This window comes from Antechinus flavipes, chromosome 1 (assembly GCF_016432865.1).
Source record: "Antechinus flavipes isolate AdamAnt ecotype Samford, QLD, Australia chromosome 1, AdamAnt_v2, whole genome shotgun sequence".
NCBI lineage: Eukaryota > Metazoa > Chordata > Mammalia > Dasyuromorphia > Dasyuridae > Antechinus > Antechinus flavipes.
In genome coordinates, this window is record NC_067398.1 from 631222687 (window position 1) to 631248784 (window position 26098).

The following is a 26098-nucleotide window of genomic DNA, read 5'->3' on the forward strand; positions in this document are numbered from 1 at the left end:
ATATATAATATACTTAAATTTTATCAAATAATCTTATGAAATAATTAAATTTTATTGAAGCATTTATTAAAACAATCTGAATTAATATATCATCTTTTAAAAAGAACTTAAGGCCCCTATACATATTATCTTATTTACTTTAATATTTCTGAGAACGTATATGGCACATATAAATCATATATTTGGGGTAGAAGGGATTTTAAATGCCATCCAGTGCACACTCTTCAATTTAAAAATAAGGAACTGGGATTGAAAAAGGCTAAGAGTTGCACTCAATGACAGAATTATTTTGGATGTAATTTTGTCATTTTAGAGATGAAAAATGGTAGGTTTATAAAGTAGGAGATTTGAAATTATTATCTCAAGAGACTCATTAGTGGTGGTGTGCATTTCCTAAAATCAGTCCTATGACAATGTTCATTAATGTACCTAAAACCATATATTCCTCTTTCCTCCTTGGGGAAAAAAAAAATACAATTTGGTTGCCGGGATTCAGAAGCATTAAAATAATAAAACCACACTCAATATCATGCATAAAACTCTAATAAAACAAAATGATATTAAGGAACAGTACATATAATTACTTAATTTGTATAATTTGCAAAAAATCATTTGAAAACAGGGGGACAAACAAAATTTCTTCAAAAGTATGCATTTGATTCCACTGCTACATCTGTATCCCAAACATATGCAATAAAAAGGAAAAGGATCTATTTGTACAAAAACATTTATAGCAGCTCTTTTTGTGATGGCTAAGAGTTAGAAATCAAAGATATCCATCAATTCAGGAATGGATAAACAAGCTGGGACATATGATTGTAATGGAATATTATTATGCTGTAAGAAATGAGAAGCAAGATAATTTCCAAAAAACCTGGAAAGACTTACATGAATAGATACATAATGAAGTGAACAGAACCAAGAGAATATTGTACACAGTAATAACAATATAGTTTGATGAAAAACTATGATTGATTTAGCTATTACAATAATCCAAGACAATTTCAAAGGAATAATAAGGAAGCATACTTTCTACTTCCAGAGAAAGAATTGATATTGACAGAATACAGAATAAAACATGCTTTTTTTCCTCTTTCTTTTTTTTTTCTAATATGGGAACATTTTACAAAAATGCCCATATATAACCTATGTGTGATTCCTTACTATCTCAAGGATGGCAAAGGTCTTGAAGGTAGGGACAGAAATTGGAACTCAAAACCTTAAATTAAAATGGCAAAAAAAATGTTTTTAATATGCATTGGTATATATTGGTATCTTAGTATATAGCCATACAAGTGTACCTTGCTTTGTACAATAACTATATTTATTATAAATGTACCATACCTTGAAAAAATTTTAATGAATTTTTTTGATAAATTAAAGCAACAAATGAAAAGTTTTTCTAAAGAATAAACAGATAGTAAGTAACAAAGCTGGGATTCACACCCAATCTTTCTTATTTTCTAGAGAATGACCTTTCCTATTAGAACACACAGCCTTTCAATACCACCATATCTTCATTCTCCCCCTTTTAAAGTTTTGGTCTTGATAATATTTATTGTTTTTTCTCAAAGCAAGGCATACCTACATATACATAATTAAAAAAAAAAGAAACACAAAAACATAAACAAGCCTAGAATGAAAACAGAATGCTGCTTAGGATAATGTCACTTACCAAATCAGTGTGAACTTTAAGATGAGCCTGTAGTTTATACTTATCTGGAGTTGAATAGTCACAGCCTTCAGTGGGACACTTCAACAAGATGTTGCTGTGTTTTTGAATTACATGGCGTTTAAGGCAGTTTTTGGTGATAGAAGAATAGTTACACTGGGAACAATAATACAGATGTTCTCGAGTGTGGGTACGGACATGCATATCAAAATGTACCTGATACCAAAAAAGTTTACCTAGGGGGAAAAAAAGAGTTAGACATGAGAAGACAACATTTTATTTCAGGATTCTTGCTCCCTTAACTTCCAGTTAAAACTGTACCTATTCCATTATACTGTTATTTGTAAAGAACAGGCAAAAAGGACTGAAACTACAAATAAGCTTTTCTTTTTACTTTGCCATAGAAAATACAAAGAGATACTGAATTCTAATGCTACTACTTGTAAAACATTCATGTTTATACAGCATGTTATTGTTTAGAAAGTACTCCTTCAAAATACCATTGTGGTTACATACTGCAGTTATTATTACCTTCTGGCATATAAAAAAATTGAGGCTCAGGGAGGTTATATGATTATTCCAAGGTTTAAAAGTTAACAACAATAAGAAATTATATTGATAAAGTTGAGCTTTATATAATGCCCTCTGTGCCCCATCCATACTTGTCAGCTCTCTGGCTCTCTGAATACATAGTCAGTGCTCTCATTTCTCAGTGCCTTCACTCAATATCTGGAATGACTCTTTTGCTTCTTTTCACCTGTTGAAAGCTGTTTAACATTAAATTCATGGAATCCAACAAGGGTGGACTAAACTTAATTCACGTGTCACCTCATCCAGTCAGCATTCATGATTTATTTGGCAGCTAATGACATTTCCGTCAGTCCTCTTGGCATTTTTTTGTGGTCCTCTAATGCATTAGTCATGTAACACTGTACTACTGTTATCTGTCCGTATCCCTTTTATAGACTTGTTAAGTTCCTTGAGGGCAAGGTCTATGTATTATTTAAACTTTGTATCTCTCCAGGACTTTCAAAATGTTCTAATTCATAATTAATTCATTCTTAATTGAAGTTGGGGGTTGTATAGAACAAGTCTGATTCAAAGCAGGCTTCGTTCAGAATTTAAGAGACTTGCCAAAGCTGCCAAAGAGTAGAGTGAGGATTCACAAGTCTTTTTCTCCAAGTCCAAGGCTACCCATTGCTTGATGATATCTCCTACCAACACCCTAAGCAGGGGTCCTCAAACTATGCCCCACGGACCAGATGTAGCAGCTGTGGACGATTATCCCCCTCAGGCTATGAAGTTTCTTTATTTAAAGGCCCACAAAACAAAGTTTTTGTTTTTACTATAGTCTGGCCCTCCAACAGTCTGAGGGACAGTGAACTGGCCCCCTATTTAAAAAGTTTGAGGATCCCTGCCCTAAAGTAATTATCAACCTGAATTTGCCTCTTTTTGCCCTAGAGACGTTCTTCAAAAAGAGACCAAGTTTTAAATTTTCATTTTCAACTTCTAGATTCTGAACGAAGCCTGCCTATAAAGAATCAATGAGAAATATATGGCCTAATATCAATTAGGCTAATTTTTACTCATCCAGCATGTTACCATAATGCGAAACATTCAAGTAAAATTAAGAACCAGAAGGGTCCTCTTACTTAGGGACTTGGAGTTTTATGGAAGCAGTCTTTACATAAATATTTGCTCAAGTAAATATAATTCTTAGAGCTATTAACCTCTGTTAATTTTACAAAAAAAAATTCTTCAAATATACATATTAAAGGGATTGATTTTTGGCTTTTAATATTAATAACTATTACTAACATGATCAAATGTCCATTTAGAAGTCTTCCTTGATGATAAAAGATATATACAGAAGCACAAAGCAACCACTGGGAGAGACAGCCAAATGAGAAGGGACCACTACAGAAGAGTTCCAAATTGCTATATACTAAATGTGCCTTTCCTTACCACAATATTCACACTCCAGATCCCCGTAGACCTTTCGGATCTTCTCACACATGCTGGTATTCATCTGTCTCTTCTGTAAGTTGTTCAAGACCTGCATGAATGCAGCAGTTCTAGTCTGATGCTCTGAAGGCAGGGTAGTACAAGAATCAGGCGGGGGACTGACATGCGAGTCACTACTGGTGGCTGCTGAAGAAGGTTCTGTGGCTTGGGCTGGGTTTGGTTTAGGGGACTTTCTCGCTTCCAGTTCAGTAAGGGAAAGGGCAACTATATTTTCTCCTTCAGCTACAGGGTTCTCAGTACTGGAATTCTCCTGATTTGGCTCAGAATTTTTGTCCCTGGGCAACAGTAGTGTTATTTCTTCACCCTGAATAGTATTAGCTGAGTTTCCCGGCTGGTCTTGCAGGTCATTTTTAGAAGAGGCCTGAGTCTCAGCAGGATCGGAGGTATTATTTTTCAGCAGAAAATCTTCTGAAACCACCTGTGAATGGAGTTCAGGGGCTGCTACTTCGGTTGCCAGTTCACCTGATGGCACCGTTACGTTTGCCGCTCCCTGAGGAATCTCCAAGTCCAAAGAAGCAGCGGCAGAGATTTCTACATGGCTGATATCGCTGCTTTCATTTTCCTTGCTTGTTTTCTCGGGGCTGGTGGCTTCCTTTTGTGGGCTTGCAGCCTGGAACACCAATTCACCTCCTGCTGGAGGCAGCGGATCTCCAACAGCTTCTTGTTGGATGTCACCACCAGGTTCTAGAAGGCAGAAGCTCTGATTGATAGAGTCATTGAAAACCACAGCCTCCGGTAAGGCCGCATGCACCTCTCGGATATGGGAGCGGAGGCGTATGGAGCTAACAAACTTCTTCAGGCAGACAGAGCAGACGTACACAAAGGGGTGCTTGCGGACATGCAGCTCAAGGGCCTGGTACTTGGTGGCCCCGTGGCCACAGAGCTCACAGGCGAAGGGCCACTCGTCCCCGTGGACCAGCATGTGTCGGTCGCGGTCGAGCTCGTTCTTGAACTTGCGCTCACAGATGTGACAGTCGTAGAGAAGCTGCCTCTTGCCTTCCCGGGTCATCAGGCGGAGCTCGTCAAAAGCATCCTTCACTTTCTTGTCCTGCAAGTCGTGAGTGTCCCTGATGTGCTTGATGAGGTTTTTGACGTCCGAGTACTTCTTCTTGCAGAAGCGGCAGTGCTGTTTGATCTTCTTGTGGACGCGCTCGATGTGAACTTTGAGGTGGCCTTTGCTCAGGCAGGTGAACACGCAGTAATCACAACTGAACTTCTCCCCCGTGTGCTTCCGCAGGTGGACGTTGAGGTTGGCTTTGATGGCGCTGGCATAGCTACAGTGGGAACACTTATAAGGCTTTTCATTGGTGTGGATTCTCAGATGGGCCTGGAGGGAGTGCTTAAATTTGAACACTTTGTTGCAGTATTCACAAGTGAAAATTTTGAGCTGAGTGGGCCCTAACCTAGAAAAAAAAAAAAATCAGGATTTAGTTATGGTTAGAGGGTTGAGCTTAACAAAACAGCATGTGCAAAGTCTGATAATGTCAAATTCTCTTTTCGTGAACCAAATATTAGACACATGAAAGAGAATTTAATGAGAAAAGAGATGAATGTTCAGTAAATGCCATGCATGGCAATCACTAGCTGTCAGCCTATTACTTATGACTATTAAATAATGTATCTCAAAATTCAATTTCATATATTCCATCATATTTTTATTTTGCTCACTTAATGCTGTCTACTTTTATGGAGTGGATGATATCTGCTGATGCTTCCCTGATTTCTCCAGCTGAAAATGAGAGCTGGGTCATATAATAAAACAGTATTCCATATCCCTCTTGTGTATTTTTCATTGCTATCATTGTATTTTATAACTCTCAACTATTTAGAAAGCTTCTTGAGGCCATCATCTATTTCCTTATATACCTTAGTGGTACATAATATACACTAAAAGTAACTTGAGGTTATATAACACTTTTGTGTTTACAAAGCATTTCTCTCACAATCCTGTGAAGGAAATATAATCCCTTTTTCATAGGTAAGGAAACCGAGGCTGAAAGCAATTAAATGTTTGAGGTCACAAAATGTCAGTGTCTAAATTTAAAGCTAAATATCTTGGCTGTAAAGATAGTACTTCCTTCTGATGCTGTGCTGCCAATATGTGTTTTAATAAATTAAGCATCTGGTATGTGCCTGCTGTATACACAAGTACAAGGTTTTGCACATACAAATACAAGAAATAAAATTCTATTCTCATGAAGTTTCTATTCTCTTGGAAAATGTGCACATCTATAAATATATACGCAATAAAAATAAAAGATTAAATACAAAATAAATATAAGGTAATTAAGTAATTAGCAGTTGGGGATAAAAGGAAATATCAAAATAGGCTTCATGTAGAAAGTAGTGTTTTTTCTGTCTCTGGAAGGATAAAAGGGATTCTATTAGGAAAAAGAAATGAGGGAACATATCCCAAATATGGGAACAATGCAAAAGCATGGAAACAGAAGGTGTAGTACCAAGATAGAGGGTGAAGAGGAGTTTATATTTTTTTCTTAGAGGCAAAAAGACACAATAGGAATTGACTGAGTAGGGGAATGATATGATAAGATCTGCTTTGGAAGAAAATCTCTTGGACTTGAAGAAAAGAAACTAATGAAGCAATCACTGAAAAACTCTAGGTGAGATGTAATAAAAGCCTCCACTAAGGTGGTAGAAAGAAAGAAAGGGTCAGATAGAGGAAATGTAAATAATCACATTTGACAATTAATTAGATATGTGGAATGAAGGAGAATGAAGAGTTAAGGATAATACCAAAGTTAGAAAACTGAAAGAAAACAAAAAAACTAGTTAAAAAACAATAGTGATGTTTTCGATAAAAATAGAGAAGTTTGGAAGAAGTATGGATTTAAAGAACGAGTGCTAATATGGAGTCACTGAATTCCTAGGACATCCAATTTGAATTGCTACTAAACAACTGTTAATGCAAGACAGAAAATCAAAGCAGAGAGCCAGGAATTAGATTTATGGATTTAGCTGATAATTAAATCCATGAGAGTTTATGAGGTCACTGAGATTACAATTGTGGAGAAGATGATCTAGGACAAAGCTTTGGCAAACAATCATGAGGAGGGGCATGATATGGATGATGAGCCAGCAAAGAAGTCTGAAAATGAGCAATTATATAGTTAGAGGGATAGATATTCAAGGAAGAAGATTATGAAAAACCAGGTTAGATAAAGAATTCTGATGAGGATGGGGGGGGTCAAGAGCATCAACTATGGCAAAAAGTTCAAGAACACTGAACCATCAGTGTTCAAAGACCATCAGATTCAACAACAAATACATCACTGCTAACTAAAGAGAACTAAAGAGTAACGAAGAAAAAGCAAGCCAGCAAAGGTTGGAGGACTGAGCAAGAGAAGAGGCAGCAACGAGCTTTTCCCCAAACTTCTGGCTGAACCAAGAAGGATCTACCAAGTATTTTAAGGACAGCTAAGACTTGGATAAGTTTCTTTGTAATATATTTTTGTTAAATGGGTTAAATTAGCATATCTCATTTTCAATATAGTGTTCCCTCTTTTAAGAGAACAAAAATCTAGTTGTCTGTTATCCTTCTTTAAAGATGAAAACAGCTGTGACAATTGAAATATTTAAATGAGTTCATCCTGAAAGGAATGCTGTGCAACAAACCTCTTCCACATCACACTCCTGTGCATGATATACACGTGTGTGCACACACACAGACACATAGACACACACATACACACAAACTCTCTCTTTCCTCCTCCCTCCCTCCCCTTTCTTTTACCCTTCCCTCTCTCCTCTTCTCTCTCCCCTCTCCCTCTCTTTCTCTTTTTGGGCTTATGAATCAAATTCTCCATGGAAACTACTATCCAGTTCCAGACCTGATTTTAGTTCTAATATCAACTACTTAAATTTACCAAATAACAGCAGTAATGAACACATATTACACTCGAGTGGCAATATGAACAAACAAAATACCTAAGTAATAGTGGTACACTTGCTCTTCTTTCACTCATTTCTACTGATATTTTTAGTTCCTTTAAAAAGTTAAATATGGAGAAGTAGATACTAATAAACACTGCTATTAATTTAATTACCAATGCTTACAATAAGTTGTATCTACTTTAATTTTGAAATATATATATATTTGAATCTATCACATAATCATGTTTGATCAAAATAGGTTGTCATATAGTTAAGTTTAAAATATTTAAATGTATCATGCTCGATAAATACCAGAGGGTACCATTCAAATGATGTAATTAAAATATTCAAATTTGAGTTAAAGTTATCAGTATGCCTCGCTGACAAACCCAAGGCTAATTTATAAAAACTAATTTGGATCTCCCTCAAATGAACAGAGATAACCAAAAGGCAATATGTTTTATTGGTACATAGAGTAAAGACACCAAAGAAGAAAACCTGGATTTGCTATTTAATTAGATAAACAAATTATAACATTTCCTCCCCAATGAGAAATCCAAATGGTCTTAAGAGAATCTTTGTTCTGATTTTCTCTATAATTACACGAATACTTAGTAAAGCCCTCAGTGCAGAGTCTTGCCACAATGCGTAGCTAAAAGCAATGAATATGATGGTTATGCTAAATTGTCTAAATTTACTTTTTGTAACATCACAAGATGAGTTATAATTCTGTATAAAAAAAAGAATATGGGGCACAAAGTATAAATTATAAATTCCTTCACCTACTAACTTGAGGGTATTGTGAAGTTATTAAATTATTGTCTGAGAAGCACTCTCTCATTTTCAACTGAACGATATTGAATAATGGTTTTGGTTCAATCCCATTACAGATTTGCCAAAGTAATAAGCATTTATTATTAGTCCATATGAAAAAAGATGCTCCTACTTAATGGCACATAGTACTAATGATACTAATTAATGGAATGTCACATAAGATACAGGAAAGTACCAGTTTGACTATTGTTTTCATTTGTCTTTTCTTTCATCTGGTCAAAAATATTTTCAGAATTTAGGTGAGCAGATTTTTGAAGTAATGAGTAAATGCCATAGCTAAAGAATGAACACTAACTAACATCTACTTCATGGAAGAATAACCAGAATCTTCACTAATTAGGATCTTGTTTGTATTTATTTTATTAAGGTTTATCATGTTTGTTTTAAGTAATAGGTTCCAAATTCATTAGTGATTAGTACTTAAAAGTAAATAATAAGGAATTAGAATTTTAAGCATATGTTTGTATTTAACAACATGGACTAAAGTTGAAGCTAATGTATTGATTTGTTGACAGCTAAAGCACAAAGTCATTTAGAAATATGCTCATGTTTTCCAAAGGTTTGTAAATAGAATATTTAATAATTAATTAAATAATTCTCTTTCCCTCCAAAGGACACTAGGCTGTGTTTACTTTTTACTGGCAATTCGCATAATTCTAAGCACTTGGCATTACCTGCTTGACTTCATTGGCTGCTCGTATGGTGTTTGTTGAATGGCATATTCCTGGTACCCTCTCCGGTGAGCTAGATCAGGGATGGTGGCCTTGCTATTGTCTACTTCTGTTTCTGGTGGCCCTGCTTCAACTGGGACGATCTTTGTGGCACCTAATATTGAGGAACAAATAGTATCTTTTGTCAGATTTATGCACCAAATGAAATTTGATCACATATAGTACAAACTATTTTGCAGGAATTTTACCATTAGTTTCTTAAGTAAATTGTTTTTTAAGAGTAAATTGCTTAACAATGCATACCTTTAACTTCCACATAGCTCACAGAATCATGTTTATTCACAAAAGCATGAGATTTTTAACCACTGCCTAAAGAGTCACGTCCAAGATTACTGCTATCATCTTTCCCTGTTCTAACCAAAAACAAAAACCTACTAAGATGGCTTCTTTGACAGGTATTATAAAGAAAAACTTACACTGACATGAGTAACAGGAGATCTAGGTTCCCATACTATCTTCCCACTTGTCACCTGTAACACTGGTCAAATCACTTTACCTTTTACGGTTCAGAGTCCTCATCTTTAAAATGAAAGGATTAAACTGATGACATTCTATAAAACTGCAAATTTATCATGATTTTTTTCGATATGTAATGATCTTTTGCAATAATAGACACAAACAAAACACAGAGATAAACTTATTACATAAAAAAGTCTTCAATCTGATCATCACAAACTTAGCAAAGGAAATCATTTCCCCATCCCACACTCACTCCCAAATCATTGACAAAAAAAACAAAAACAAAAGAAAACATAAAAACAAAAACCAAACAAACAAACCAAGATCATGAGAGGTAGGACAGCCCAGCAGATAGTAAGAGAGCCCCAGTCATAAAGTCTGAGTTCAATCATGGGCAAGCAACTCGACTCCCAGTTCCTCAAGCAATTCTATATAAATGGTACAATCATTGCTACCTACATAGATGGAGGGTACTTCTTCACAGGGAACTCTGGACAATAATAAAACACAGTTTAGGACTAAAGGAAGAAAAAGTCAAAGACATACTATTGGCTATTAATAGAACTATGGAATTGCTTTCTCTAGATCATTATAAAATGGTGATAAATTTTTTTCTTATTTTCTGGACCTTGACGTTCAACAAATTATCTATACATCCCCCCCCCCTCCTCTGGCCTGGGCACCTTCCCTTTTCTAGAATCTTTTTCCCTTAGAATCTTTTGAGGAAGGAAGGGGGAACAGTGAGAAGGACAGAAGGCAGGAAAAGAAGAAAAGAAAAAGGGTTCAAGGAAACACACATTCTTAAATACCTACTATATGCCCTAGGCATTTTACAATTATTTTATCATGGAAGGCAGATACTATTACTACCCCCCATTTTGCAGTTAAGGAAACTGAAATAAACAGGGGTTAAGTGACTTGTCCAAGATCACATAGCCTAGTAAGTTCTTGAGACCAGATTTAAACTCAGGTTGTCCTGAATCCAAGGTTTAGCTGCCTTCCAGATTCCTGAAACCTTGCTAATTGCTATTTCCCTAACTATGACATCAGAAATAGAAAATAAAACAAATTCATTGGAGCAACATCCCACCTCTCCCTATAAAAACTCATCCCACTCACTTTTTGTTGCTGTCCCAGTAATTGGATGGTCCTATGCTTCCCTTATTTTCATTAAGGCTATGTCCTTTTCTTTCTGTCCATTCTGGATGACCATCTTACACAGATGTCACCCAGCTCTATATAGACATCCTAATCTTTTGCCTGATCTACAATCCTACATATAACTACCCTCTATAGGCATCTCACACTCAGTAAGTTCAATAGAGAATTCACCATTTTTTCCCCTCAAAATGTACTCTACTTGCTCACATCTCTATTTCTTTTGAGAGCATTTCCCTCTTTCCAGCCACCCAAGTTCACAAGCTTGGAGTCACCCTCCACTCCTCCATCTCCAGTATCTCATATCAAATCAGTAGCCAAATCATATTGCTCCACATCATCTCTCAAAGGAATACAATCTTAACGCAGGCTCTCTTATCTAGACTATTAAAATAATTCTTTACTGGTCATCTCTCTCTCTCCTCTCTGAAGTCTCTCCTTTCCCTAACCCATCTCCACATCACTGTCAGTGACATTCCCAAAGCATGCCTCTGGTCACACCATTTCTTAACAATAAACTCCAGTAGCTATTACAGCTAGGACCAAATGCACTCTTCATTTGGCATTTAATGCCTCTCACACCCCTGGCCCACCCTACATCTCCTGCATTAATATGCATGATCCTCCCCTCCTCACAAAACCTTTGTTCTAAGGAGGAAAAAAGCCATCTTGTTCATTTTGATACACAGCACACTTTACCTTTCTGGTTCTGTGTATTTGCCTAGGTGATCCTCATGTCTAGAAAATGTACTCTCTTAACTTCCTTTTTGGGGATCTCTAATTTCCTTTGCCACTTAAATCTACTGCCATAGCTAACATGCCACATCTTCCAGCTCCCCTAGTTGCTACTGCCTCTCCACTAGTAACTTGCAATATTTTTATTTAGCTTGTTTAAATTTATGGGCTCATTTATTTCAGGCTGCCTCTCCTGAAAGAAAATTAAGTTTCTTCAGGACAAGGACTGTTTTATAACCTCTTTCCAAAGAGTAGGCATTTACTTGATTGGATGATCCAAAATCCGTGAATGGTCTGTGCACGAGTGAGGGGTCAGTTCCTAGTACCAGGGTTGGATTAGCATTATAGTGGAGGAGATGGATCCCATTCCATCTGCTACACTTTCTCTATGAAGGACAGAAAGCCGATGCTGGATATGTCATGGTATAGGAACCATCTCTTCACAAGAAGCCTTCCCTTAAAGGCATTAAAATGTAGCAAATAATTGCTACAGGATATTTGCTTTTAACATCCTGATCAGCCCGACTCTTTTACATAGGTCTTCTCCTAAGTTCCAAAAAATTACTGCAATGGTTGAAAAGAACAGGAATACTACTTAGAATGTTCAATTTCTGGAATAATATTACTAGGAAATGTGGCAAGACAGATTAGCTGACACACTGAATTTCTTTTCAAGTGATTTAATTCTAATCCAAGGCCTGATGATATTGGAATTAGAGGAACTGAGTTTCCAACATCAGAAGGAACAAGTCACTTATCCATTAAGAATCTCAGTTTACTCATTTGGGTAAAATGATTCCAGAAATCCTTCCACATCCTACACTGCTCTAAGGAAAGTATTTTATGAACCTTCTATAGAAATATGAAAATAAGCTTTTACAGAAATTTGGGCTATTCTTATATGAGGTGTTCTCTAGAGACTGGGCCATATTAATCCTAAAATTTCAAGTGTTTCTTTCTGTCACTGTAAATGATGAGTTACTACCATCAACACTATAAATAGATATATAAACTTGAAACTATATTTAAAAGTTATACACTTTATTTCCTATTCAATCTGATCAAAATTCCCCTCACTTGTTAGAAAAATACCTATTATTCTTAAGACATCAATTACCATAAGCCATTTTCTGCCTAAAAATCTCTTCTTAGAAAAGAATTTTTAAATATGAAATGAATATTTGTTTCAACAGGTATTCATTTTATGAGAACAGAAAGAGAAAGAAAAATTTCCCAGAATATAAGAACCGGCTGAATCTCTAGTAAAAATACAGAGGTCAAATTATGTGGATAATGAGCTCAAGAAGAAGGTCTTAGAAAGAAAATCACAAGTAAACAACACAGCAAATAGTATCTGCCAAATGGACTCATCACCTTTTGGGAGTGACAGAAATCACCTGAAGAAGTCAGAGGAAAAGGAACTATCTGCCAGGAGAGAAAAATTGGTTAAAGAAATAATCCAGCAATCTCACTACACTGGACAGTAAGTACATTATAAAACACAATGTCAGTTGTACTCATGGCTAAGGGATTCTAGTTTTACTATTGACCCTTTGTCACAGTTACCTGGAATGGCTTCATGTGCTGTCAAAACCACACTTATAATGGGCTTTTTTGCTCCTGAAAACTGTACTGTCTCCTTTCCTGATGAGATTTTTTGGACTTTCTCTGCCTTCTGTGTCCGTGATCTTTTAGGTACCTTTTCTCGCTCATCTTCTTTCTCCTTCCTATCAAGTTCAACTTCAGAATCATTACCTAAGAAGCAAAGACAAAAAATTTTATAAATCATCCATTAATATATGTAAAAACTTTACTACCAATGACAGTATCTCATTGTCTCTTCTCTTTTTTGTATACATATACAAAATGTACATATACAAAATATACACCAACAAATTATGGTTCTCTGGAAGAGGAAGCAAAAGGGATACTGAGGGAAATGATGGTAATATAAAAAACAAAAGACATAAATATACATATATGTGTATTCTCTCTCTCACACACACACACACACACACACACACACACACACACACAAGATTCCCTTATTCCAGATTCTAGCTCCATAACTTATTTGCATGTTGTTTTTTTTGTCATTACCGCTAATAAACATTCTATGTAACTTAAGAGGAAACAAGAAATTATTTCGGGCAGCTAAGTGGCCTCGTGGATAGGATACTGGATCTATAGTCAGAAAGATTTAACTTCTTGAATGTAAATCTGGCCCAGACACTGGCTAGCTATGTGACCCTAGGCAAATCACTTCATACCACTTGCCCCATTTTCCTCATTTGTAAAATGAGCTGGAGAAGGAAATGGCAAAACACTCCAGTTTCTTTGCCAAGAAAACTCTAAATGGGGTAATTTCATGACTGAAAAATGACTTACCACCAACAAAAATAATTTATATAGTAAAGATACTTTGTATTTACATCTTAGAACACCAGAAAAGATATACAAAAAACCCACCAAACCTAATGTAAATCATAACAAAAGTATAATACTTCTGCCATGATTTGAATCTAATCTAAATTTAGAGCTCAAATTAAGACATTTGAAATAAGATTTCTTATATTTGTTGTTTTGAAGACATACATGGTGACACATAAAAAGCACAGTAAGAGTATCTATTCTATTCTTTTCTGATGGGACTTTCTGTGCTTTGTCTTGAGAAATCACATATCAAAGTAAAGACAGCCTGGTTGGGAGACTGGCATCCAAAGAAAATCAAAAGAATCTGAGGAAAACCTCTAGTGTGTTGAATAAACTTTTCATGGAGAATTAGTGGTTATAAATGGGCAAGAAATACTCCAGATGAGAAACAATGAAGGGACTGTAATCATCAATACATCAACAGAGGTAACATACACAAAGATCCATCAAAATTCAGAAGTAAGATAGCCAACAAGATTCCTAGATGTCAGGAAGAAAAATCTCTCCCTCTCTCTTTCATCTGAAACATTCTGCATAGGAATTATTTCTTGAGCTTTCTGGAGCAGTATTTATAATTTGCATAAAGCATTATGTTATTTTAGAAATATAAAACATTAACTGATGCCCTGTACAGAATAAGTACTTGTTGGATAAGTAAAAGGAATAAATGAATAAGGAAAGGAATCACAGGAATCAGCAAGCAAAATCACTAGCAAATATTCATGTATTTGTTTAATCATAAAGCCAAAGATTCAGATTCAGAGAGGACCTCCATGTCATCAAATTCAACCTATACCCTAATATATACTTTGTTTGCGTCTCTATTTTACAATTACCATTTATTATATTATTTGCATGTGTATCCTACTCCCCTATTAGATATGTGATCTCCATGTGATCTAAATGATCTATACCTTTATAATTAATTCATCAATCACTATATCCTCAATGCGAAGATGCAGCAAAAGCAACACTGCCAGAGCAATTAGATAAGTTTTCATCAAATTATCTTTGGTTTTGAAAGACTCGGCACACTGAAGAATGTTTTGATTTTTCATGATTCCAGAGGATCAATGATAAAAAGCTAAACACATGGAAAGAGAAACATTCTTTTGGTCATGGATGATAAGGAAATTTGTTTCATTCTACTATGCTTATTTGTTAGAAGAGTTTTATATTTCTTCTCCTTGTGTATTGAGGGGAAGGGAGAGATGGGAAGTGGGTAAAGAGAAAATAAATGCTTATTAACAAGATAAATTTAATTTTAAACACTGAATTTGTAAATCATCTTCATTTTCCATCCCTCCTGCCTCAATCTTCTTCTCTTCTTCCCCCTCCCCCAAGTTAGGAAGAGCTTTCTAGATGGAAGTATCAGAATAGATGAGCCAGCTACTCCTTCTATTAATATCCCCGCTGCAAATCTGGTAAGCATATCATCTATTTCTTCATCCCAAGTCATTAATAAAAATGTTGAAGAATAGAGAACCAAGGAGAAATTTCTTGGGCATTCCATTAGAGACTTTTTTTTTCCAAAGGAATATGATTCCATTATTGACTATTTTTGAGTCTAGTCATGCAACTAGTTCCAAATCCCCATCTTTTGCACAAGGATAGCATGTGAGCCTTTTTCAAGCGCTTCACTGAACACCTTTTATTAACAAGCACTGAACATAACCCTGAAGGATAAGAAAAGATTCCACTGTACAATAAAAGAATGGGCAAAGAAAAAGATAAGAACCAAATCACAAAGTTAAGAATTGGAAGGTATTTCAGAACTCATCTAATCCAGTCCATTCCTGTCACATGAACCCCCTAATATGATCCCTCATAAGGATTATCTAAATTACTGATAAATGTGTTTTACAGATCTGGAAAATCTGGAGGAAGGGAGGGGAAGGGAATATAATGGTCAAGGAGGACTAGAGAAGACAGAGTATATGTAATTAGAGATGAGCAAGGGATGACCTAGAAAATCTGGAGAAAGCCTTTATAGATTGGAGAATACACCACCAAAAATGTATTTTTGCTTATTTGACAATTTTATACAGATCAAACTCTATGCATAAATATTCTAATAAATTCCCATAAAAACAGGAATAAGCATATAAACTCTTTGAAAGTTAGGCTGTTTAAGAAAAATTTCTAGATGAAGCAACTGGAAAACTTGGCTGACTTAGCAGGCCTATCAAAAGAAGTATTCTAATTTCCTATGCTCTGTAAATATATTTTCATGCTTTTTATAGTAAAAGTATTCAGGTATTCATTTTATATCTAAATGAAACACTTCTATCACATTTTAAATGAATTTTAAAAGATGAGAATTTGCTAGGTATTAAAAATATCTATAAAATTTCTTATTTACTAGTCTGAGCACTGAACACTAACTAAGCTTATTAACATTATAATGAAATGGAAATCCAGCAGAATATATTAAACATTAAAAATAGCAGAACATGGTGTAAAGCTCAATATATATATATAATTTGTTTTTAAAGCAAAATAGTGGTCCTACATGCATATATAACAATCTCCAAGCAAATGTCTGTTAGTTTTGCTTTTAGAAAATCAAATAAAATGAAGAGGCCAGAATAGCTCTAACATTCTATGATTGCACATTTACAAGACAGTAAAGTATAGACTGGGATAATTTTAATGATGCTGGGATATTCCAAATATTTTTTTTTTACAAAAACTTTTCATTTTACTCTTTTAGACCTTTTTTTTAAAAGAAGTTGTTAAATAACAACCAACTGTAAAGGGACAAAAAAAAAGTTGTATGACTAAAAAGTCTAACAGAAATTATTCATTCATACGTAGTTTAATTTATGTAAATATAACCTCCAAAAATGATATATTCTAGGGTCTCATTATGTGGATCAGAATTAGCTGTAAATGCTCAAAGGCACAAGTTCTGGAAGTTTCTAACATATTAGAAAGGCTTCAAGTATGCTTCAGGCAATAGACAGTAACACCAATGTGAAAACCAGCTTAGCTAAGTGCAGAAAGGCCCATCAGGCTTGGTTTTTTCACTTCATTATAAATTCCTTTGCCCACTGCAATTCATGAAACAAAGAAAAATTTAAAATAGCTCTCAATCCCATGTAGTCCCTGTAGATCTCTGCCAGTAGCAAAATGGTGGAAAAGGAAGTCAGGGACCCTAAACCACATATTTTTAGACTGTCTATTAACATTAACTTAATTTTTGATACTTTCAATGTGAGGTTTTGGCCTACTGACCAATGAGTGGGCCAAGTACAGAAGGAACTGAATTTTATCAATCTCTGATCGTCATGCTATTAAAAAAGACACACACACACACACACACACACACACACACACCAAAAAAAAAAAAAAAAAAAAAAAAAGGTGAATCTAAACAGAAAGATGGTTCTGAAGTTCTCACAGGAGAATAAAAGAAAGTTGGTTTTATCAGCCACCCAAAGTAAAACCAAAAGAGCTGGTTTTGGGGCGCTAGGTGGAGCAGTGGATAGAGCACCAGCCCTGAAGGAGGGGGAGGAGGGGGAGGGGGAGGATTCTTCTTCTTCTTCTTCAATGAACAGATGGACATAGGTAAGCACACCAAAAAATCATGAGAGAAAAATACAATTTAGACCTAAGGAAAGAGAGAGTCATAAGACATATATGTCACACAAAAGTTTCAAGTTTCATATTCGGAGAATATTAGATTTAGAAGGAGCTTCAGTGATCATATTTCCTAAGCATCCTCCTCTCTTTCACAGACAAAACACTCCAAATATACTAATTAAAGATTAAAATTAACACAAAAAAGTATAAAAATAAGAAAAACTTATGCCATGTAATGATAACTTCAAGTTTATGTATTTGAAGATGTAAATTTAAACATTCATAAATGAGGAAAATAGTGGGAGGAGATTAGACATAGAGAATTTAAACTGATATATCTCAAATCCCATAAATAAAAATAAATAAATAAAAGAGCCTAAAATCTAGCAGCAAAAGTTGACTTACTTGCCAACGTAAGAGACATGGTAACCAAGGGCAAAACCAGTTTAAAAAATATACTTCTTTATAAAACCTTACAGAGATAAATGGCAAGATGATGGACCAGTTATTTCCAACATAGTTCCCCTCAACCTCAAAACAATCTTAAAAACAAGGGGAAAATATGTTGAATGCATGGTATTTAAAGTTATAGCAATAAGATAAGACATAAAAATACACAAGGTAAAATTCTTCTGATATAATTCTGTTAGGATTCTTACAAGGTACTAAGTCAGTGGAATTGATGAGATAATGATTCTCTAATTTGCATGTACTCAGTACTTACTATAATTCCACAAGATTCACACCTTTAAGAGAGCATCTATAAGGAAGAGCTTTCAGGGTCAAGGAGGACAACCCCAAACAGGAGAAGCCCATTAAGGGAGAAGCCCATTAGAGGACAAGCCCACTAGAACAGAAGCCCACAAGAAGCTCTCAGAGCCTCAGCCAAGATTCAGTCGAGGAGATTCACAAGCCAGAGAAGGCAATTTAAGCTCTCGGAACCAAGACTACAGAAGGCCTCTGAGAAAAACTAGCCAAGCACCAAGTAAAGGATTTGGAATTTAATTCCTGGCTGCATTTGGGGTGATTACACTGAACTGAAACGAAGGCTGCTCTCAGAAGCGCCCCAAGAAACCTGCTCCCAGAGAATATTACATTTTAGAGAAGAACATTACACAATTCTATAAACTAAAACGATTAAAGTTCTAATTTTCCCCACCACCTTCAATCTACTTTGAAAATAGAAAAATCCAATTTAAGCAAGCAGAAGTCTGTGTTTTACGCTCTATCTAGTCCCATCAAAGTAGGGGCACAATTTGCATTTCCTATGGCTCCTAAGGGGTAGTAAACATTGATCCTACACAATGTAAAAGGCTTGCAACTGAAGAAGTATATTATGGATTGGGGAAGAGGGAGAAAAAATAAATGACATGGAAGCTATGACAAAAGGCAACATAGAACCAATTCGATGGGAAAAGACTTCTGTGTCCAAGCAAAAAGTGACTAAAAATATCTCATAGAGGAAATTATATAAGGCCCAGACAGGTCTCCTATTCCATTCAGAAACACAAAAATACTAAGCCTCATCACTTTGTGTGGGAGAAATCTTAATCATCTCAAGATTGGGGTGGGGAAGCCTTAGACAAATTCTAGGAATAGAAGAAAAAAATTTAGAGAGGAAAAAAAAAATCCAAGAAAGAAAAGTTAGATAAAACTATAATCCTAGTTAGCAAGCAGAAAAGCTAAAAGTAAAATTCATAAAGAGAAGGGGAAGTGAGTAAAACACTTTAAAAGATCAAAATATAATAAATACTTAAATATAAAAAAAAACAAACAAGCAAAGCTCAAAACTAATAGCAAAGAGAAGAAAATAAATTTTATACATTCCTTAAAAATCATGTAACAATATAAAATTCTATAATGATTCAAAAGAGAAATAAAGCATTTTAAAAGACATTGGAAAGAAAACCAGATCAAAATCAGAGCTTTCAAAACAAAGCTAAATAAAACACACAAAAAAACTAGATAACAGAGAACAGACAAGAGAAATCTTTCTCAAAGTAACTGAGGTTCTAAAAGAGGATAACAAAACCAGGGCATAAAAATGCAGAAGTTGAAGAAAATGTGGCAGAAAAAGGCGGGGGAAAAAGAAAATAACTTTGGAAAAAAAAATACAACAATTCTCTACTGGTCAAATAAATTGATTTTGAAAACAGAATAAAGAGAAATACTTTAAGATTAATACATTTTACTTGCTGTGTGATTCTGGCAAGTCATTTAACCCTGATTGTCTCAGGAGGATAAAGGTTATTACTATATGCTTGCCACTTAGTTTCAATGTTTAAAAGTTTTAAAAGCATCAAGTCTAATTAATCTTTTTGCCATTATTCTTAGTTCTAACCTCTGGGATCAAGTGAAAAAAATCTTTCACATGACAGCAATGCAAATACTTGAAACTTTTAATGTTTTTTTTTTCCAATTAAACATCTTCAGTTTTAATTAAATCTCATAAGGCAATATCTGCAATCCTCTGATCATTCTGCCAACTCTTTCATTGTTAATATATAGAAATACTGGTGATTTGTGTAATTTTATTCTATATACTGCAACTTTGCTACAATATTAATTGTTTCAAATATTTTTCTAATTGATTTTCTAGGATTCTGGAAGTATACCATCAAATCTAGTAGATATCTTTCTTTAGTAAATTCTTTCTTTAGAATAATTTATATGATTATTCTCTCAATGTCTTTTTCTTATCTTATTCTTATAGCTAGCATTTTTAGTACAATATAAAATAATACTGGTTATAATGGACACAATACTTCCTTCATCCCTGATCTCACTTGGAAAGTTTCTACTTAATCTCCATTAAAGATAATGCTTCCTCAGTTTTAGATAGATGCTACTTATCATTTTAAGAAAGGCTCCATTTATTCCTATGCTTTCTAGTGTTTTTAAAAAGAATGGGTGTTATATTTTGTCAAAAGCTTTTTCTGCATGTATTAATATAATCACACGAATTTTCTTATTTTTGTTACTGATAGAGTCAATTATGCTTATAGTTTTCCTATTACTGAACCAACCTTACATTCATTCCTAGCAAAAATGCAGCCTGGTCACAATGTATGATCTTTATGAAATATTGCTGTAATCTACTTACTAGCTTTATGTATCAATATTCATTAAGGAAATTAGTCTACATTTTTTTTCCTATCTTCATTCTTCCTGGTTTAGGTGTCAAAGTAGGAATTTGGCAGGACTCCTTTTTTTTTTTAAGCTATTTTTCAAATCGTTTATATAGAACTGAAATGAATTGTTCATTAAATGTTTGGTAGAACTGACTTGTAAATCCACCTGATCCTAAGGATTTTTTCTTAGGGAGTTTGTTTATGACTGTAATTTATTCAATTTATTCATCCATTTCATTAAGAATCTCAGTTTTATTGGCATATAGTTGGACAAAATAACTCCTAATTATTACTTTAATTTTATCATCATTGCTCATATAATCACATTTTCATTTCTGAAAATGTTAGAGATTTTCTCTTTTTTTTTTAAATTTGTGATCAACTTAATCAATGAGTTATCTATATTATTAGTCTTTTTAATAAGATTAGGTTTTATTCATTGGTTTTGTCACTTTAAATAATATTATTTACTCTTCTGATTTTCAAGATTTCCATTTTAGTGTATAATTAGGAATTTGTAATTTGTTCTTTTTCTAATTTTGTAGTTGCAAGCCCAATTCACTGATCCACTCTTTTTTTTTTTTTTTCATTTATTGATGTAAGTAGTTAGAGAAATAAATTTTCCTCTAAGTACTAATTTCACTGCATCCCATAAATTTTGATATGCTGTCTCACTGTTGTCATGATCTTATTGTTTCTGTTTTATTCTTTGTCCTACTCATTCTTTCGGATTAGGTTATTTAGTTTTTAATTAATTCTTAATCTGTTTCAAAGGTTTTTTATATTGAATGTGTTTTTCTTCATTATGGTCCAAATGCATACAATTAATATTAATGCTTTTCCAGATCTGTTTGCAAGGTTTATATGACCTAATATATGGTCAGTTTTTCTGAAGGTTCCATGTATAGTTAAGAAAAAAGTATATTCCTTTCTATTTCTATTATAGTATCATCCAGTACTATACAAAGAAGTCAATAATATCTAACTTTTCTGAAATTCTATTCATTGCCTTAACTTCTTTCTTGTTTATTTCATGATTTTTTAAATTTGTGATTTATCTAAATCTGAAAGGGGCAAATTGAAATGCCCAACTATTATAGTTTTACCATCTCTTTCCTCTTGTAATTCATTTAACTTTTCCTTCAAGTATTTGGATGTTATGTCATTTCACGCATACACGCACAATGATAATATTAATTCATTCTCTTTGATATCTTTTAGCAAAATATACTCTCCTTGATTATCTTTTAATTAGTATTATTTTTGCTTTTGTTTGAGAAAGTAACTGCTATCCTCCCTCCATTCTTAACTTAACCTGAAGAATAAAGGATTCTACGTTAACCCCTTATATGAACTCAGTGTTTTCCTGCTATATTGTACGATTCTGGCTTCCAATGCCTTCAGCTACCTGTTTCCATTTAACACTGAGTTCATCCTATTCACATTCAATTATAAATGTTAACTATCTATTTCCCCTCATTCTATTCTCTTCTATTTATTCTTTATTTTTATTTTTTGCCTTTCTTCTCCTCAAAAATCTGTTTTGCTTCTGACCACCGACTCCCTTAATATTTTGATTATTCATTCATTTTTCAATTGTGTCCAATTTTTTGTGACTTCATTTGGGGTTTTATTGGCATTTCCTTCTCCAGTTCATTTTATGATGAGGCAGCTGAAGCAAACAGGATTACCTTCTTGCCCAGGGTTACACACAACTAGTAAGTATCTGAGATCAAATATGAACTCAGGAAGATGAGTCTTCCAGGCCCAGCACTAACCTCTGCACTAACTCCCCCCTCAATATATCCTCCCTTTTATTATAATGCCTCCCCCTTTCTCTCAACCACTTCCCCTCCTACCTCTTAGGTAACATGAATTTCTATTCCCTTCTGTGTGTGTGGAGAGAAATATAGACAGATGGCAGATAGACATTTTTCAATTTATTTGCACGTTTCCTAAAATATAGCACCCAGGACTTAATATAATACTACGTGTAGAGTCTAATCAGGATAAAGCAAAACAGTACTATCATCCCCCCTTGTTCTGAACACTGTTCTATATCTAGGGAGTTTTGATATTGCTATTTTATTGCCTCCTATATCACAAGATAAAATCATAATATGTTTAGGATGCATTAAAAAAAAAACACATATCATTTTAGTAGGAATTGTCTCTCTCTCATCCTGTATTTGTGAAGTTGATTGATTCATACAATTGAAAAACGTTTACCTTTACTCTAATACAATTCATCTTATTCACTTAGGTCCAAGTTGTCAAGATCATTTGGTATCCTCACAATGTAATAAAACATATTATTTATTGCCTTTAGTGATATGTCACTTGTAGACAAGTATGCTTTCTAAGTCTTTATCCAAGCCAGTCATGAAAAGTCTGAAAAACACAGAGCTAAAACACCTAGAGAACAATATGAGAAATATATGCTATCCTATTAATGATCACTCTTAAGGTTCATTTATTCAAGCAGCTCTGCATGGCATGTCATATGTGAGGAAAAGCAGGAAGAGCAACCTGGCTGAAGCATAATGTGTGTTCATGAGAGTAAAAATGATAGCAAGATAGGAAGGGGTGAGCTTATGCTAAAAAGAGAGGTATGTTTGATCTTGGAGATAAGAGGGAACCAGTGGAATTTACAGTTGTGCTTTAGAAAAAACACTTTGGCAGTGTATAGAGATAAGATTAGAGAAAGATGAGACTTGAGATAAGGATCCCAATTAGGAAGTTATTCAGTCAGTCAATAAACATTTCTTTAGTGCCTACTATGTGCCACTGTGTGAAGCACCAAGGACACACACAAAAAAAGACATTATTTACTCTCAAGGTATATTCTAATGGAGGAGAGAACATGCAGTCAACTATACACAAGCAAGTTATACAGAAGATAAGCCAGAAATAATCAACAAGAGGGAGGCACTAGAATTAGGAGGGAATCATGGATGGCTTCCTGTGAAAGGTGAAATTTTAGCTGGGTCTTCAACAAACTCAGGGAAGATAGAAAGCAGAGATGACAAGGGAGACTTAATACATGCTATTGCACTAGTCTAGACAAGAGAGGAGGTAGGCCTCAATGAGGGTGGTAGCTTTGTGAGTAGAGAGGAAAGGACGGGTTGAGAGATGTTTTAGAGGACAAAAGAATTACACTTGGGGGAAGGAGAAGTTACAAGGGATTAACAAGCTGTCCTTCCGGTATGTTGAATCAGGATAACGATGAGAAATCCAGTTTGAAATATCTAACAGAATACCTACACATGTGACCTTGGTGAATAAAAATTTAATATGTAAACTATGTTTAGTTCTAATTTTCTAATTATATACTACTTATATTCTAATTGATTAATATATCTAATACATAATATATTTCAATTGACTAATATACTAAAGTATAAACTAATTCAAATGACCGAAGTGATTACTAAGAAACAAACCTAAGCAACAGTTTGCTTGTTTTTTAAATGTCTAATAGGTAGTTGGTGATGAGAAACTAGACCTCAAGAGAGTTGGACATAGAGATAAGGAAATCATCAGCTTAGAAATAATAATTAAACTCATGAGAACTTGTGGGTCAAAAAGGAAAAGAGAATGCAGGAAAACTCAGGCCAGAGTCTTGGGATTAACTCACATTAACCCATTATATAAATAAATAATCCAACAAAGGAGACCAAAAGAAGCATTTACAAAGGTAGAAAAAGAACTTAAAAAAAAAAAAATCACAAAATCCACAGAGGAAAAATATCCAGAACGAGATGATAGCCGAGTATCAAATGCTACAGAGAAGTCAAGGATAAGGAGAAAAGGCTGTAGATTCAGTAATTAGGAGATCAGTGAAGATCTAGCTAGATAAAAAATAATCCTGGTAAGATAAAAAATACATGGACTTCATCTAAGGTTGCTATCTTTGGTAGCCTTCTCCTAGGAGCAATAACATAACTAGTATACAGACAATACATGATAGCTTGCAATTTGATTTTCCCTATAATCCTGTGAGATAAGTACTCTGAATATTTTTATGATCATTTTACATAGGAAGCTGAGGTTTGGACAGATTAAAACAACTAGTCCATGACTAGTATTTGGCAAGGAGGCAAACTTTGAATCCAACTCTCTTCTGACTCCCAGCTAGCATTAAATCAAATATATTATAGATAGATGGCTTTTTTTTTTTTTGCAATTTGCCTTCGTGAGCTGTAGCATTAGAATACTGCTTCTCTTTAAAAAAATTAGACCCATCCACTCCTAATACACTGATTCTCTTTGTATGTCAAGAATTGAAATAGGAGAGGAAAACATTCCCTTTGTATCATCTATACCAAACTCTTATAAGCAGTAGGAGACTGTTCACTCCTAATCACTATATTTGGATGAATGACAATACTTCAGCACTCCCTTACTAAGGCACATTAAATAGACAATTGGAACAGCTGGCACTTTGGCGCCACAGAAAGTAGAGCCGATTCATCTACACCCACCGTTAAATGCTTAGAATCAAAATGCAGATTGCCAATGACACACACTCTTCTTCCAGGTCTGAATGTATGTCTCTTTAAATCAAGACTCAGTTCTCTGGAAATTAAATAGCTACATTCTCTATGCAGGTCAAACTAGTAAATGTTTATTCCTCCGCATCCTGCTCTTCCATGGACCTTCCTCTGCAATCTTATGCTGTTCTTGCCTTCTGAATCTCACCCATATCCTAGGGAAGGATGTCTAAGTAATACTGTTAATGTTCCTTCAATGATTCCAAGGTGTAAAGTGAGGAATCTGAGGCTACAAGTCTTTTAAAGCCTAGTAAAACAACAAAATCTAAAAGGTCTTGTCAGTAGATCATCGCATATAGGAGAATATTACAGTTGGAATAAGGAAACTATGATACCCTAAGCAAATCTCGTGGCCTCAGTTTCTTCACCTGTAAAATGGAAATATTAAAAGCACCTACTTCAAACAGTTGTGAATACCCAAAGACAAAGACCACTTCTGACCAAGATAGATGCCTGAAATGAGATAAACCCTCTCACACTCACACAGCTACTCCAGAAAAAGTCTGAAATTCAAATCAGACAAAATAATAATCAAGAAATTCAGTGAACTCTAGTGACTTCATCCATCTAGAATTATACAAAAAGCCAACCAGAAGCCCAGAAAGGAAAAAAAAGGCCTCCATCCAGCATTAGCAGAGGCAAAGAAACTGGCAGCCTCATGGTGTGACTTGAGATGAACAGCAGATACATGCACATGCAAGATTCTGTGTATGACCCCACAGAAAGATCCAGGGTGTCCATAAGTACCCAGCGGGCTAAAAAGCCCTAGGAAGTGGCAGTGCTCAGAGAGAGGGCAGGAGTGATACAAGATCCCTGGGATGAAGTCCTAAACTGCCACACAAAGTCAACTGCTGCCCTGTCTGTTTTTCCTGATGCCCCAGTCACATTTTT

The 26098-nt window shown here is 34.7% G+C and overlaps 1 protein-coding gene across 1 annotated transcript in view; it reads right to left on the bottom strand.

The window, feature by feature from the left end:
- Positions 1-26098, bottom strand: part of ZFAT (zinc finger and AT-hook domain containing) — a 280433-nt gene that overhangs the window by 144134 nt on the left and 110201 nt on the right. The window contains exons 4-7 of the mRNA XM_051971128.1: positions 13072-13260; positions 9097-9247; positions 3638-5100; positions 1676-1908 (exon numbers count right to left, since the gene is read on the bottom strand). Coding sequence (XP_051827088.1) covers positions 1676-1908; positions 3638-5100; positions 9097-9247; positions 13072-13260 — 2036 coding nt within the window. The remainder of the gene's footprint in view (positions 1-1675; positions 1909-3637; positions 5101-9096; positions 9248-13071; positions 13261-26098) is intronic.